The sequence below is a fragment of the Pyxicephalus adspersus genome, chromosome 1 (assembly GCF_032062135.1).
Source record: "Pyxicephalus adspersus chromosome 1, UCB_Pads_2.0, whole genome shotgun sequence".
Lineage (NCBI taxonomy): Eukaryota > Metazoa > Chordata > Amphibia > Anura > Pyxicephalidae > Pyxicephalus > Pyxicephalus adspersus.
Genome location: NC_092858.1, coordinates 73906432 through 73923932, shown reverse-complemented (window position 1 = coordinate 73923932; position 17501 = coordinate 73906432). Strand labels below are relative to the sequence as shown.

Genomic DNA, 17501 nt, shown 5'->3' with positions numbered 1-17501 from the left:
GCTAATTTATCTGTCACTTTGCTTTCTCTTCCTAATATTCCTTTATGCTTTTTGTTGGGCAAGTAAATTGATTGGCACCTTGTTTTGTTTCGTGCTTTCACACTCCAACCCTGCTCTACAGGGACTGCAAGTTGCCATATATAGGTACTTACACTACTGATATTTAAAAATAGCATATAATGATATATCAATAATTATATAGCTGCATTCATTTCTATCCTTCTAGTTAGGAATTAGCAAAGCACCTGGATTTGATATGCCAAGGGTTTAGCAGATCCTATTTGAAATTCATTAAACCCATTGTTATGGCTAATGGGCAAACTATGGTCAAAAATACAGTTAGTGAGCTAAACACTGTCAAGGGAGACTAATGTTCTAATGCAAGAAATGGTATGTAGCAGAGAGCAGGTAGATGTTTTTATGGAATAGTACAATTTAGACAGACAGTCTTATTGGTAATGTAACCCAGAAATTCATAATTGGCTGTAGAGTTGTTTATTTTCCTTTTACAATTAGCTTGGTGCACATACAGCAAGTGCACATAAAATAATTTTTTGCACAAAGCTTTTGCATGGACACAGGCTTTTTATTTAGGCAGTTACAGGCATGCATTAATATTCAGGAAGAAATTTGCCAGTAGTCTACAGAACCTGTCTCTGTTCTCCCTAATGCAAAATTGTTCTGCTCCTGGACTGTATCTGTTAGTATTTTATAAGGAGACAGCAGATGATACAGTTATCCAATTGTAAAATTGGACATTTTTCGGGCAGAATTTGCCAAATGCACACAAGGCAAAGACTACAGGCAGTTGCTTTACAGACACCTGCTTTACCACAAGAATTAAGAGACTGATGATACAGCAGTTTAAAAATGGCCAGCAACAGGCAGCTCAGGAACAGATGGTCAATAGGATGTGAATGCTGGTCTTTAAGCATCCTAAACCTAAAGAAAAACTTCTGCAAGCACTCTCGGAGCACCAACATCTTCCTCTACTATTCTTATAGGTTCAGGAGCTTAAATCTTCTTGATTGAGCATGGCAGCATAACTCCCTAGGGTGGGATTTACTGCTTTGAGCATCTTAGTGTGTATCCCAAAGAAGATCAGAAGGTAAGATTTTAGTCATAGTATTTTAGTAATAGTATATCTGTTCTGCAGTTGAGGTGCCTGTTGCTGACCGATTTGTTTACTGCTGTATCATTTGTATCATGTATGTGTTTAGTATAAATTTACATTTTAAAAAAGAGCCCTATCAACAACCTTGGGCAAAGCATTGCAGTCAATTATTGCAATGGGCAGAAGAGCTAAATGTAACTGCTGACCTCTAATTAACCACTGTATAAAAACATATTAAACAGCAAATTAAAGTGTCTAAACTGTTCCCTTTCTCTCTCTATCAGCTTTTTCTATTATCTCCATTCAACAGATTCCAATAAACTGACACTATGACTTCTGTCTCCATTCCCCTATTCTTTTTATTTGAGTGAGCCTCTTTTTTTAATCCTTCTAAGTCTTCTAGCCATAGTTCAGATACTATGCACTCTGGGTTAAAAAGAAATCTCCTAGTGGAATCTGCTCATATGTTTACCATTATTGCAAATCTCAAACCCTCAAGATTTTAGGATTAATAAACCCAAAACAGCGGTAAGCCCAAACTTCAACCCCACTTTCTAGAGTTTAGCTCTGAGGCTGACCTAAATGCAGTGATTGGTTTAATAAATAAAACCTCATGCACTTTGATGCAACAAACGTAGTCTTCATACATACTAGTGGGAAAATTGTGTGAAACAGTAAAGGAAAGAATCTGGGTGTCCTGATATTTTATATTCTTAAAAGAAGCATAGACTTCAGAGAAACATTATTTTGTCACTATACAAAGCATTATTAAGATCTCATTTAGAATATGTAATTTAGTTTTGGACATCAGTTCATATGAAATTTGTTATTTAAAAGTATAGAGACCGTTGACTCTTTCACTAGAAAAAGGAGGCATCCTGTTAGTTAAAGCATACCTAAACTCACCTCTCCTTGCTCCATTGCTGGCACTGACATCTTCACCTATTATTTTTCAGGATCAGGCCATCTCTATTGGCAGAGCCAGAATGGCGTTATTCCCGTGCACATGCACAGCTACATTTACCTGAAGACTCTTAGGCAGGTAAAATAGTTTTACTGCAGAAGAGACATAACATTTCCCTTCTGCAAAAAAAACCAACAAAAAAAATGGCTACTTGCATTTTTTTGTTTTTAAACTTTAGTTCCACTCTAATATTTTGGTGCTTTAGGGACTGTTGTGTAAACGTAATAGAAAGTCTCTCCACATACTTAAATTCATTGTACTTAAAATATAAACCTCTGTAGATAACCTTACTGAAAGCTCCATAATGTAGCCACACAGGATGTAATGATACCCCCATTGCTGCTGTACATTTCTGCTCACCACGGCTCGTGGAACTGACATTGGAAGTTAACTCACTGCTATCTACAAGGACATTTCATCAGTGAGTAAAAAGATCATGCTGTTACATAAAAAAAGAACTTTGTAATTGTACCTCTGTAATTGTACACCTATCATCAGACATCAGAACACATCAGCAGGAACGGACCAAAAGTTTTTTTTTCTCCTAAGTAGCATTTAAACTATCCCCTTGCGTTGCATTCGGCAACTACAAAATAAAATATTTATTCATCATCCATAAAGTAGTAACATGATCAAAATTTATTTGTTCTGGGCTATTGAATATAGGCAATATTGTTGACCTTATCTTTTTGCAAGAATTGTTTTTCTCATTTTGCATATGCCAGGCATAGAATGCTCCCAATCCATTACTGCTACAGCCTTTCTTCAGGAAACAACCAACCACATTTACATCATCTGTTCTTTGTTATGACGTGTAAAAACATGTAGTAAAATGCATTAAAGTAAAATCTAATCAACATCACGTAAACCAATTATCGGAATCTTCACAAATTGCATTCTGCTAGAAAAAAAGCTGTAGGGTATATCAGATGAGCTATTCCCTGGCTGTTCCTTTATGTGCTGTAGTATAAGAGACAGATGTGAGAATGAATGTAAAGTGAGCGCACAAAATTACGGGAATCCTTCACATAATATGTGTCTGGGACAACCTACATTAACATATACTCTGGAGAATTGTATTCCATTACATTACAAATAACATGAAAAGTTGGCGTATGTCCTCTTTTTTATAGGCACATTATGTTGTCATAATCGTAGAAAATGCTTTTATCAGAAAAGTTAACCTTTGTTTAAAAGGCTTTTACTGCCATCATATATCGCAATATTTTTTCTCCAGTGGGCATTATATTTGTATTAAAGCTGAACTCCAGACAGGCACCCAAATACATAGTGAAAAAATGTGTAGAAACTAAAATCTCACGCTAAAAGAGTAATAATTCTGCTCAGCTAGTCTTGTGATCCAGACATCCTTGTCTCAATTCTATCTATCTATTGAATGAATGAATAAAGAAAAAGCAAAAGCACATAGGCAAGGTTAACAGAAGTCCCTCTAGTTACTGATGACTGGCCATTCTCAACCCCATTTAACCCAGGGGAACTCTTACTATAATGTTTGTATCTTGGGGAACCCCTGATAAAATAGATGAATTATAAATATACCCTTTGCATTGATAGTCAATGTGGAGAATGTCACTCTTACCGTGATGATATATATTCATACTTTATTTACAGCTAAGGGGGTCATTGGGGTCATTCTTGTGGTCCAGCCTTAAAAAACCCTTAGCAACCTTTGAAGGAACCCTAAGGTTCCAAAGAACCCTGGTTGAGAGTGCCTGAGACTTTTGTTTAAAGATTAAAGGAAACTAAAAGATTATAAATCCAATTTAAAGATCAAGACAATACTTATAGATGGTGATAAACCAATGAGAACACATTTTGCAAACATTTGTACAAATGTACATATGCAACCTGCTCCTAGCAATTTATATATATATTTATAAAGATATTGTGTGTTGGTATACCACCCTTGTTGGATCACCTTTTCTGGGGCAGAGGAGAAGTGGATGAAGCACACTGGAGACAGTAGATAGGTTTGCAGTCAGTTTTATTAAAAGGTTGCATAAGATAAAACAAACCAAACCAAAATAAATCCTAGCCAGCTAGGCACTAACTATACAGCAGGCAGATTCCTCTCTACCAGTTGGTGGCTACCCAGCCAACTCAAAACAAACGTTCCAGCAATATTATGCATCAGTAATTAATGGCCAGACAAAACCAAACTCTGGCCTGGATCAGAACACCTCTTAGTGACATGCAAACTCAGGTCTGGAATCCCAGCAGACATGTTGCTGGTTAATCTCTCCCATAGGACGGGAAATGTGGAGAAATATACCTTCCCTCAAAGATGACTCCTTTTGCCATCTCACATTATATATAAATATATTTCACTTTAATAAACAAATATAAAAAGATAAGAGGTCAACACTGTTTGCCTTGTTGGCCTATTATTAGGCATTTTGGGAAAAAACTGATTCTGTATGATGCACCAACAGCTGTTGTGTACAGCTATAGTCCAGAGGTCATTTATTTTGAATGAGCTAATAATATCTACTATACTTTTGACCACAAGGTAGCCCACAGTTCTAAATGGTCAAAGTTTTTTTGACTGTTTTAATATTTTTATGAATATTGCACATTTTCAATAGGCACATGAACTATTTTGTTGGTATGGTTTTTGCATAAATATTGATAATAAATATTTTTATATGGGAAGACTTGCTGTATGTAATGTGCTTTTGGTGAGGCAATAAAGCATTTCAGGTAATGTCTGAGCCAAGTCTGGAGATAATAGAATTCATTGATCTTTGTTTTGAGCAGAAAGACTGAACAATACAGCATGATGGAGTATGAATGTTTAATGCTCTGTGTGGCATTCATGGCATGTCCGTGGACAGTTGGTGTTCCCTAACACTTTTTTAATCTTTTTTTTGTAACTTGCAGTGCAACAATATATGACAGTACTGAGATATTATGACTTTGTTTGTATGCCAGACGCCATAGACAAAAACAGGCAACACTGCATACAAAAGGCTATATTATCCTTCTAAGTAATAAAATAATTTATAGTTTATTCTCTGCACATACATATTACTACTTACAAATGCTTAGACCTAATATGCTATTTTACATACCTCCAATTTGAAAAATGTGTGTGCCATTAATATTTAAACTCCACATTTATAGGCTGGGACAGCTTTTGTTCTCTGGTGAAAAGGTTTTTGAAAGTGAAGAATTGAAGTAAAGTAATGCCTTCCGTAGCAAAAGCTTCCGTCACTTGGGTGCCTCTTATTCCATCTGCTTACCAGCACTCCTTTACGTCCATAGACTTACATTGTGCCAGTTTAAAATGATAAGTTTCAAAAGTGATGAACAAGGTTAGAGGGTCTATGAAATAATGCACATTGAGGACCTATCTTCTGCCATTTATGACCAAAGCTAAATTCGGTAATACTTAGTTTCATTGGAAACAGTTTGGGGGCTCTGTTGAATATAAGTATCTCCTAGGCAATGCCTTAATCCTGTACACTGCAAAAATTACCCTCACATTTCCCTTAATTTTTGTGAATTTATGCCTGGGTGCCAGAGAAGACAAATCCTTTGGACAAGAAAATAGATGGCCAGCACAAGTGAAACCTGGTAAATAAAAAACCATGTGCTGCCCAGGCCTTACTAGGGATAACCTTTTGGACAATCTTTACCTGTGATTTTAAAGTTATTCTCCATTCTCAAATTGTAAATATGGCACTGGAGTAAATTTGAACAGTGGTGTTAATTCTAAATATGGTAATCACACTGTAAAATTGCAATTTTGTCAGCTAATTGAACATGGTAAACAGAAAATAGTGCTATCTGTGTATAAATAATGACAATTTTTGAACAAACCTCCCTATAAATATGTCCATAAGAAATGCTCAAGCGTGCAGTTTCAAAATGCTTAGACACAAAATGAATGCAGAGCTGCATTTATTTATGTCTTTTATATCTGCCAGGAGTTGGCTGTTAGTATTTTTGTGATGACCTATCGCTTCAAAAGAACCATTACCACATTTAAACACATTCACTTAGAATTTTATTGGCTCTGTGTAAACTTGGTGTATTGGTGTATTCAGTAGCAAAATGTATTTGGCAACTTTTGATGTAAAACACTTTTGTGGATTTCAGTAATTCATTGTGAAATATGCTTTTTTTTTGCAATAAGCACAGATGACAGGAAAATCTGTCTAGTGCTGGGTTACCAATACAACACAAAGTGTTGTGTGAATGTGGCAGACATTAGACAGAATACATATCTTGCAGACTTTAGTGCTGACATTTCAGAACAGAATACTTGGTGAGTTCTGAAAAAAATGAAAGGATAATGGAGACGTACGGCTCAATACACTATAACTTAGAAAATGTTATTTCCATTATTGATTGCCAATGAGAATGTAAATACCAGTCACCTGATAAAAATGATGATTGGTATGAAAGATAACACATGTATAAAAAGTTAGTTCATCAGGGTTCATATACTAAAGAAGTGTCATTGCACATGAATGCTGAAGTCAGAAGAGCATTATTATATTCACTTAGCTAACTGAATTGCCCCTTGCAGAGTGAACAATCTGAATGTCTATAGAAAATCGCCCTCATTTATATAGAACAGGGTTGCCAGACCTGGTAACTTGAACACCATCAGATAAATACAAATGTTCCTTGTTTGGTTAATTCTGACCCTTTCAGACCTGCAGCAAGCTACTGTGTTTTTCTGTGGGCTCAGCCTTGGTTGGCAACCATTTTTTGAACACTTCCCAAAGTGTATTTGGCTACTGGTAAAAGATTCACGGATGTGAAAAGGCCCTAATAAGCAGCAAGGAGATCAATTTAAGCTACATAGCAATCATTTAAGACTATGGGCACCAAATCTGCGGACATAACTTCCCAAGCAACACTAGGGCTCAAGAAGGCTTACAGGAAATCTCTCCAACAGTGACACAAATAACAGCAAAAAACACATTTTTAGTAGCTTGATGTCACATGGATAGGAAGTATAGGGGCTGGGGGTTACTATTACCGTCACTGACTATTGTTGAGGGATATTTTATGTTTGCTTCACTGCATTGCAGTACATTGTAAAAAAAAATGTAGTAGGTGTAAGGAACTTACCCATCCTGTGAGCCCGCGGTGTCCCTGGGGATCCCAGCCGCATAGGGAGACGCCGCTGTAGCAGGCAGCATGGCCAAGGCTCTCTCTGCAGGTGGAGGGAGCCATCCTGGCCAAACTACTGTTCAGCCAGGCGGCATCCATTGCATCCCTTCGGACGTGGTTACTGAAACTCCTGCTCTCAGCACTCCTTTGCATGTGCAATGTAGTGCACATCCTAGGGGTGCTGTGGGAAGAGGTGCGCATGCTACCATGCGTCCCTCTTGTACCCCCCGAGGGCGTGGCACTCGGCTGCCTCGCCGCGGGGCGGGACATAGTTAGTTTGAATTCCCTGCGGCCAATTGCGGAATCAGTTAGTCTCCTATCAGACGGCGCCAGGTGGCGCAAGGTCATTGGTCACTCTGGCCATTTAAGGAGAGCCCGTCCTGTACACCATTGCCCGCTATAAGCCTCTGTGAACACAGTGTGCTTGTGTGCATCCTTGTGTTGGTTTAAGTTTATTTCCTTTTATCATCTCCATAGTGACCTGGTCTGAAGCTGACTCTGCTTCAACTCTGCCTGCCCTGACCTCGGATTGTTAATGACCATTCTGCCCGCTGCCTGCCCTGACCTCGGATTGTTCTTGACCTATCTTTGCCTTACTCTCTTGTACTTCGCTTATTTGGACTTAACCCATGTCGTGCTTTATGACATTGAATAAAGCCTGATTGAAGGATATCTGGAGTTGGTTGTGGTTTGTGTGCCCAGGCGCATTACAGTAGGGCCAGAATTTCTGGGCACTGATATGCATAGGCCAGTATAAATTTTATGCCATTCTATCTAAATAACTAAAATCATATATTCACTGCATCTGCACAATATATAAAAATGTATTGACATTGAACATCCTAACACATTTTGATTCTATATTTGAATGTTTGTATCTGTGTGCACTATGGCAGAATATCCTAAAAAGGTCCTTATTAATGTCAAGGCCGTGCCATCAAGTGCACATGTCATAATATGTAAAGAAGGGTTTAAACGCCTAAAAGTTATTTGTTCTGTGTCCTACCAGGGGGACTGTCCTCACTGGATAATTTGTCAAGATTTGATGATAAAAATTCAAAATGGTATCTAGTATCAACTGGTAAGAGGCAAGATTAGTTTATTTATATAGATGACATGTGTGTTTTAACATACAGTAAAAACTATTGATATAACCATGTACCAAAGGAAGTACAACATTAAAATGTGATTTCACATGAGAAAAAAAATAGTAAATGCATGGCTCTTATGCTGAGCTACTGTCTTTATTGCATTCTGAATGAATGACATGGAACAAGTATCCACATCAGAAAGGTCAGAGAAAAGTTCTTAATTGCATTCCTATTTTATGTAGGTATGTGTAAGTATTTCATCTGCGTGCCAACACGGCACCTTATAGGGATATACTGAAATACTATCATGGCTGAGTTATTTCAAAGGGAACCTATTATGTGTGAAACAAGGTTGCTGTGTTGTAGAGCAAACACAACCAGGGATTAAAAAGTGTAGCAAAGCAGACTTTTTCTGTTGTTTATGTGCTAAAATGTTTAAATAGTTTTAGGATTGCTGCAATGTTTTTCGTTACTAAAAAGAGAATATTAAAAAAATACCTTCAAAATATTTTCAAACTATATAACAGAAACATTGGAATATGTATAGGGCTAAATCTAAGATTCAGGTATGTAAGATGCAGGAAACTGTTTATCTGTTTTCTTTTCCTTCAATAAATTGGACTTGTGTGTTGTGAGCAATTTTTTACCCATCAGGGACATGTCAGTAACTGCTAGACCACAGCTTGTAAAATATAAAGTGGGCCCAACATATTCACATTAAATATTCAGCATGAGTAAAACTATACTGCATTGCAATATATAGTTAATGCCATAGATAATGTTAACAAAAATATTACCTGTTTAATCCCTTGTCATTGAAATGTGAAATAAAATGGCATGAATGATTGCACTTAATTACACGCAATCGTTCAGAGCAAATAGGAATCGTACAGTGCTTGCTGTGAAATATTGCACTGCTCACACCATATTCTTAGAAGCACACAGAGCATGCTCCTTTAGAGTAATGGACAGTTCTGTCCCTGCTCTCATCAATATTTATATTATAGTTTTTGCTAGAAAGCTGTTAGAGAAAGCCTGCAAGTAATTTCCTACAATATAAATGAATATGCATTCTGGAGTCATTTTCAACATAGGTGGCATTTCAATTCCAAACTTGGGAAATTTTATTGTTCTGTGTACTGTGACTAGTTAAAATTGCACAGGGTGATATTTGTAAGCAGACTATCATTATTCCTATACTATCTCGTTAAAAACTTTAGCACTGTATATGCTTTCAATAGGGAATTTGTTAAAAATGCCTTTAACACTTTACTGTTCCTTATAGTTGTTTTTTTCTCTTTCAGTGTTCCATCTGAATAATAGATTTTGTATCTGCTCTTTTGTTTGGTGCTCGCTATAACCCATGCATGCACCATTTGTCCAAGGCTGCCAGGATTGCATTTCTGTTTAAAATTGATTTACTTCTTTTCAGAGCAAAATTGGCATAGTTTACATGGTAAATTCTTTCCCAGGATTGAGCTCTAATAGTTGTCATTTTTCTGCTCTGCCTTACTGAAAATTGAAACTGTGCAATAATTGCTATGGGTTTTCTTCCTCTGCAGCACAATGTAAACCTGGTGTTTATGTATGTGTAAGTGTTGCATGTTGAGTTTGAGACTTTCTTTCTTTATTTTTTAAAACAAGGTTCAAAAACAGTGGCATTGTAATAATATTTGTGTATGGTGGCAATAATAAAAAAGCATATTTTGCATTGCTTATTCGTTTAACCAAAAACAGTTATTGGACATGTAAGTAATATTTCAGTTCTAGTTGCAGTTTAGCTGGCTATGTTTTTTGCTTCTTCTATCCCTTTGTCATAGTTTCATAGTTCCTCATCTTTTTTGCCTTTTTAGTGTTTTGGGTATTCTGCCTTCCTTGTGTTTTTCCACGTCTCTTTTTAATATCTATTTACATGGTAAAAAAAGATCTTGCTAAAACTGTTACTTGATTTTGGAGAGAGAGGAAAATATTTAGAACCCATGGTATTGTAGGTTGTAACTGCCATTGGTATACCAATTGGGGGGATGTCACTTCAGTTCTATTATTATATTTAGTAGTGGAGTTTGCTTTTCTTAGTAAAGGTACAAGTAGAGCTCCTTTCTTTGCTTTCCTGACCTGGTTACCATCATACTACTGATTTCTTGTAAACCTCTTCAAATGGGTCACAGACAGACACAGAACCTACTAATTTTTGCAGCAGTTATGATTGAAAGCCTCACTGCATTTTGTTAACAGAGAAAATAGAAGTACAAATTTAATGACATTTAGATTTTTGCTCACCTCAGCATGAATACTTGCTATACCTGCTTTGCTATCATTGACTTCTTGTCCTAATTGCACCCTTTCCTAGTTAAATGTATAAATGAACGTGAAGTAAGGGAGACTTGTTTCACCTTGAGGCTTCTGTCTCTAAAAGCACAAAGAGTGTTTACAGCAGACATCATCCAAGATGAAAGTTATTTGTGCAATGGAAACAGAACACTCCATAAAACTCATACTGTATTGAGCCGTACCTAACCATACTGATACTGTTTCTTGGAACCCCAGGGTTCCTCCCAAGATTGCTAGGAGTTCCTCCAAATGTGGTTGATCGACCTCCCATTTGATGATTTCTGCAGTTCTGGGGCTTATATCACTTTGTAGACTTAGTTGCATGACTCTAATATTGAAATGTTTTTTCCCCATTGTCCTCCCTCTGAAAAATGTTTCAAGTGTTTTGCAAGGGTGAAAAGGTTGGTAACGACTGGCCTAATATGTTCTTCAGTTAGAGCCACCACCACAACTGTCATTCTTTAAGAAATTTCCATTAAAAAGGTCAGATTTAGGTCGTTTTTACATTCTCCATTGTTTTTCAGCTTAGTATTTCTGTGTAGAGCACATTCTTGAGGACTGGTCAAAGCTCCAAAACATGTCAGTGACTACACAATGCCACTAAGCCCCTCTGCATCCTGCCCTTATTTTTTCAAACCAGAATGATTTGAAAAATCATTAACTGATTATGATTCTATGATCTATTATGATTATGATCTAGCTTGCATTTCATTACATCTGCAAAGCAGGAAGCACACTTGCCAGAATTACCTATGAGTATTGGAATTAAATGTTACAGAGCTATGTCGGTTTGCATGTGTTTATCTTTTTTTTGTGGCTATTGAACTTGTCCCAAGAACTGCTGCAAGATGGTAATATTTAGGCTGTAAATACTGGATAGAAATAGAATATATACATAAGACTCTCTTTAATGTCAAACAAATCATACATGGGGTTCAGTATGCTGGTACTGAAGTGGTTATCATTTGTTACTACTGTAAATATTGTGGATTACAAAACATACCATCTGTTGTTATTTTGAATATTTAGGGTATATCCTGATACAATACAGATCTTATATGAGGAAAGAGCAATGCAAAATATATTTAGAATGTTTATTGTTTTATCTATTAAGTGAACATTTTATATTTTTTTTTATAATACTTACCTTGCACATTACAGAGGAGTTCATCCATATTTTATGCCCCTATTTTTGAAAATAAACAGGCTCTGAAGATAAAAATCACTTCTGTCAAGATTAGTTCACACAGACAGATCTGCTGGTAATTTTTCTGTTGAACGATCAATCCAATTAAATTTCAGTTTTCCAATCAGGAACTGATTGATCAGAAGGGTTAAAACGCTATACATACCAATACCAACTGATCTTCTCAAACAGAAAATGTTCGGAATAGCAGCAGGATTTCATAGTTCATACTCAAGACATGACTTAGATGAACATCTATCAAAAATGTCCATCTCTAATTGGAAACTCAAAAACTGGTTGCTTACATTGAGTTAGCTGCTGTATTCTCTTTAGATTTACTTTGTATCAAATTACTTTATCAGATCGGAAATCACTTCAAAGGCCACAGTGTTCTCCCCAGCCCCTTTTAGCCGGGCGCACCTGGCCCTTTTCAGTAGCCACCTGGCTGTTTTTGGGTAGTTACTGATGAGTTGGGTTAAAATACAGGGGCTGCCACCCGCCTAAAACTTCTTCCCACCCAGCCTAAAATAATTTCTGGGCTGAGCACTGGGCCAAAATTGGGGTATGTACTAGGCCTCAAACTTTGGATAAAAAGGAACAAATGTTAAAATTAATGCATGGTTGGATTGTAGTGTGTGTGACTGGAGGTAGGAATTGAATCAATAAGAGATAGTCGGAAGTAGCTAAAGTGGACCCAGGCAAGCGTATTCTTCAAATAATGTGAAGCAATTCATTTGTGAATGATTTAGACCAGGGGTCTGCAACCTGAGGCTCTGGAGTCGCATGCGGCTTTTCAGCCTCCTTGTTGTGGTTCCCTTCGGCTGCCGCGGGGAGATCTCTGATGGGGGATCCCCTTCCTCCCAAGACACTGCGGAGGAGGGGGATTCCCTATCCGGTGTTCTAATGAAAAAAGTCTACCAGTGAAATAAAGGGTGGCAGATTTCCCAATGACCAACAATGTAGGAAGCTGTCTTCCTACTGACCACCACACTGTTACTGTATTGTGAACTGTAAATATAATGATTATAGCAAGGGTTACCTGAAGACCTGAAGTTATTTAAAGAGTTCCTCCAAGTTAAAAAGTTTGAAAAATAACTGTTCTAGACAATGCAGTGGACACTGTGGCTAATTTTTACCAAGACCAATTTTGCTATTACACTGATTAACTGCAAGGTTGTGAGCACCTAGCAGATTAGCAGAGGTATAAGATGGTCTTGGAAATGGTGCGTTTACTTGGCTAAATCATCTAATGACACAATCACAGTAGTTCAGTAATCAGAAATAGAGGTAGATTGAGTATGCTCATGGTTTTATCCAAGTCTTGACAGGGAACTATTAAACAACAAAATATAGATTTTAAATAAAAATCTGCTTTATAGGGAGAGGTATAGATGGCTGAATTAATGGGTTGGCATATTAATGGTTTGGGGGATCAGGGCTGTGGTCATAGTTGGAAGCAATTATTGTGTACCTGGAACTATACAGTACTATGCACCAGTGTAGACTCTGGGAGGAATGAATGGACATCTACTGGAAAAAGGGGTTTGGTGTGAACAAAGGTAGCATGTAAACGATGGATTAAAAGATAAATTCATTTTTTTGTAAACTTGCCCTTTCCTTACCTTCTTAAGTACAACATGCTATGCTAAATACTTACCTTTTTTCTCATCCTAGTAAACTAGATTGTGCAGCCCTTCTGTGCGCTGAGCAGCTTTTCCAATGTGCACTTTAGGAAGAGGGACATTACTAGGGATACACAAAGAAAATTCTTTAGATGGGGTAAAAAAAATTAATAATTATAAATAGGTAATTATAAAATAATAATTATTTTGGCAGACTGCACTCGGGGAGAATAAGTGAATAAATAAAAGATTAAGAAAATGTTAATCTGCTTCAGTGGCACATTCTTTAAGTAAAATGTTTGTGCAAAAGATTTATTTTGAAATAATCATTCAGGTCAGAACTTCAAAGAAACATTATAGAGTGATGACCTAAAGAGATAGGTGAACCAATTTGCCAAGCGTGAGATTTAATCTAGATTTAGCCAGTGTGCAGCAGAGAGTTCTAAATAATAGACACTGACCTGCCGTTATTTTATAAAAAAAACTAAACATTTCAATTTACCCTTCTGTTTTTTCTATGCTGCTTTCCTCTGCTGTTCTATCCTTTTACACCCTTCATTGCTGTACCCGTCACATTCAAAACTTAATCCATCACTGGCTGCCTCTATTAGCTTTCTCTCTAAAGTAATCTGTTTACCACTATCTTACTCACTTCTTACCTTCTGCTACCCAGTGCTTGCTGCACATTCCACTTTTTACCCATCAGTAGCTGTTGTACCTGCTACTACCCTCTGCAAGGAGGGAAATAAGGACTGATATTCTGTGTACACTACAAGATGCATTATCTAAGCAAGCCTTCACTGGGTCTGCTGCTTTGTTCCCTTATCCTGTTGCAAAATACTAAATACGTTAACTTGAACAGACTGAGCATAGGTTTTTCTCTTTTATTATTAATATGTTTTTCTCTTTTAAACACATTTTAAAAAATAAACCATGGATGTATTCATATTATTTGTTGACATTTCTGTTTTGAATGTTATAAATGATGGCTGCAGTATGTTCCCTAGGTTTACACTTGAATCACTGCAGTTTTCCTAGTCTTGTGGTGAAAGTAGGTACTTTAGTTTCTAGTTAAATCTGTTTATATTTGTTTACTGTATTTATTGGTATTTTATATACAACTTAAGGAAACTTTTATTTGTTCCTTTTTAGGGTTAACAGCTCCTATTAAAGACCTAAATTGCTTTTTTATCCTTTCCATCTGAACTGCATAATATTTTTTCATACTGTATATACTTTAATGAATTTGGTAATTAGTTTTAAAGTGTTTAATAACTTAAACATTATATATTTTCTTTTTTTGCAGATTGGCAAATTGCAACCCTGGCTTTACTACTAGGTGGTGCATCCATCATTCTCATTGCATTCCTTGTTGGCCTAATTTCCATATGTGTGGGATCCCGCCGGCGGTTCTACAGGCCTGTGGCCGTCATGTTGTTTGCAGCAGGTAAAGTGGTCACATTGATGCAGATGCAGAAGCTTCATCCTTATATCATAACATGTGGAAAGACTTGTTTTCACTGTCTGTTTAAAGTATAATTTCAAAAGGTTCACTGTAAGTTAGAGGTCTGAAAATAAAAGCTTAAACAGACCCTGTGCCAGTTCTGTTAATATCAGCAACTTTATTTTCATAGGAAAACAGTTACTAGTACAAAACCTAATAAAATCCATGTTTGAAAACTATGGAAAATTTCTTAGAAGTTAAACACCGAAAATTATAGTTATATTGCTAAACATTACCTTTAAATCAGATGTTAGGTGTATCAGTACAATAAATCCTTTCAATCATCATATTTTAACCCACTGTTCCTTAAAAAATGCATTTGCTGCAGACCAAATACATATGCTGACATTCTTTTCAACTTTTTAAGACCGGGTTTGTACAACCCAATGTATTCAATGTTTTCCCTTTGCTTATGCTATCTAAAAACAGTATGCTTGCAACTCAACAGTGCCTTGTTTTTCTTTACTTTTGTACTGACTGTGACAACATTATTTGTGGCAGGCCAAGGGCTGGATATGGTTTTAAAAGATCCTGCTCATATTACTGGCTTTGGCTCTAAAGAGTAACACTTCAGCGTGATGGAGGAATTCTACTTCTCAACTACTGCTAAGTATTATCTGAATGAAAGCTTGGACAGGTGCCCTGCCAGGGACATATCTACATTCCCCGTTCTAGCAGCAACCTTTTAATGTGGCCTACCTAGTAGTGTTAATACATTAAAATAGAAAGATGGCATCTGCCTGCCTACAAACACATACACAAAGCCAGCAGAGAGGATCTGATACCACTTCAAGGAGCAAAAAATGCCTCCTTAAGATACTGCTAGCTCAAAAACACCCTTATAATCTTGTAGTGGGGAATGGGACCCACTGCGTAGATAAATAATGATTTCATGCTGAGTTCAGGCACACATTTATTAGCCATGAGTATAGGGAAATTTTGCAGTGAATAAAAATGAGTTCAAGTAAGCTTCTGATTTATTGACTGTGATCTGTATACTTGCAAGCACTACAGACAAAATGTATTGCTCTCACAGCTTTGCCTGAATAGATTTGTAGTTTAGTTGCTTTAGGATACAAACCAGTTAAAACAACATAAGAGATTAAAATAAATATGCTTTGTACTAAATAACTGACCTGTTTGAAAAGCACTTGTAAGTCTGAAGTCTGCAGATTCCCATTTACTGTAATTGTATGTATTGATGACCATTCAGTGGTTGACATGCTTTGCATTTTCTTGGACAAGTATATGTCTCGAACTTAGGTCCTGCTGCATTTTGTATTTTCATGCAAGCAGTTGATTAACAATGCATTTAAATGCAAGATACAGTGTTTAGTAAAGTCTGCCTGCATGAACCTTAAAAGAAATGCATAAGGGGGAGGTGACTGTTGTTCATTTTTTGATAACATACTAAAGCTGATTTGGAGGAAAAAAGTAAAAAGTACAAACTGTAGTTTTACAACTAGAGGCAAGACAATGTAATTCACTTTAAGGTTTAGCTAGAAACAACCAAATATAACAGAGTCCAGAAAAAAGGGAAATTCTGCTGCTCACTATCTGCATTTTGTGAGGATTCTTATACATGTCTTTGCTATAGCTGACAGCATTTCTCATTTTATATTCACATATTTTCAGCTTTTGTTGTTCCTCCTTAAACCACTTGAGACTGAGAAATGAATTTGTAAGTGTGAGCCCTTGAAGCAACAATGCCTAGAAGAAGCACAGCTAAAAATAGCTCTTTGCTAACTCACAAAAAGCGTTCCTTTCATCGTTGGTATCTGGAGATTCCTTGTAATAATGGCACTTACCTGGACTCTGTTGCCTGGACGACAGACACTGAACTGTGCTCTAAACCACGTTACATTCGGAAGGTTCAAGTAATAAATATTCAATATTTCCACATTTGGCACAAGTGCCCATATATGAGGAGATATAAGGAATTGTCATGTAAAAATTCACTTATGGTAAAATGATCAAATATTACAGAGCAATAAAAGTGTAAACAGGTTTGGTTCCCAACCAGAAAGATCATTTATATATGCCAGAACTCCATCTGCCGACACATTGATTATAACTTTGCTTTTGGATTCAAATGCATTCTAAGACTGTCAAAGAAATCTAATCCTGCCAGTAATTTCCTAATTGTCTTGAAAATTCATTACCCATTAAATAGGTTTGCCTGGAAACAATTTTCGATTTTTTAGAAACATTTATATTCCACACTGCACACATACATTTACACATTACAGCATTGAATATACTTTAAAGAATAGATGGATCAACCAATGGTACATTTTTCATTATTATTCCTAACTTTACAACAGTTGTGGCTGAAGTATAACCCCACCTCCCGGCCAAAGTGCATTTGATGTTTGTAGTTTGATTTATTTGATTAGACTGAATATACACTAAAGTTAAAAACTTCTAAGTTTACAGCTCCTGGATACAACTTAAACAGCTGCTTGTAAAAGCAATAAAAATCAGTTTCATTCAAGTCTATAGAGGTGGTTGAAGTAGCAAACACTTGAAAAAAGGAAGAAA

General features: G+C 36.5%; 1 protein-coding gene across 1 annotated transcript in view; it reads left to right on the top strand.

Moving 5' to 3' along the window:
* The window catches only part of TMEM47 (transmembrane protein 47), a 58734-nt gene that overhangs the window by 27214 nt on the left and 14019 nt on the right, over positions 1-17501 (top strand). Inside the window, exon 2 of the mRNA XM_072414306.1 lies at positions 14763-14903. Within this exon, the coding sequence (XP_072270407.1) occupies positions 14763-14903 (141 nt within the window). The remainder of the gene's footprint in view (positions 1-14762; positions 14904-17501) is intronic.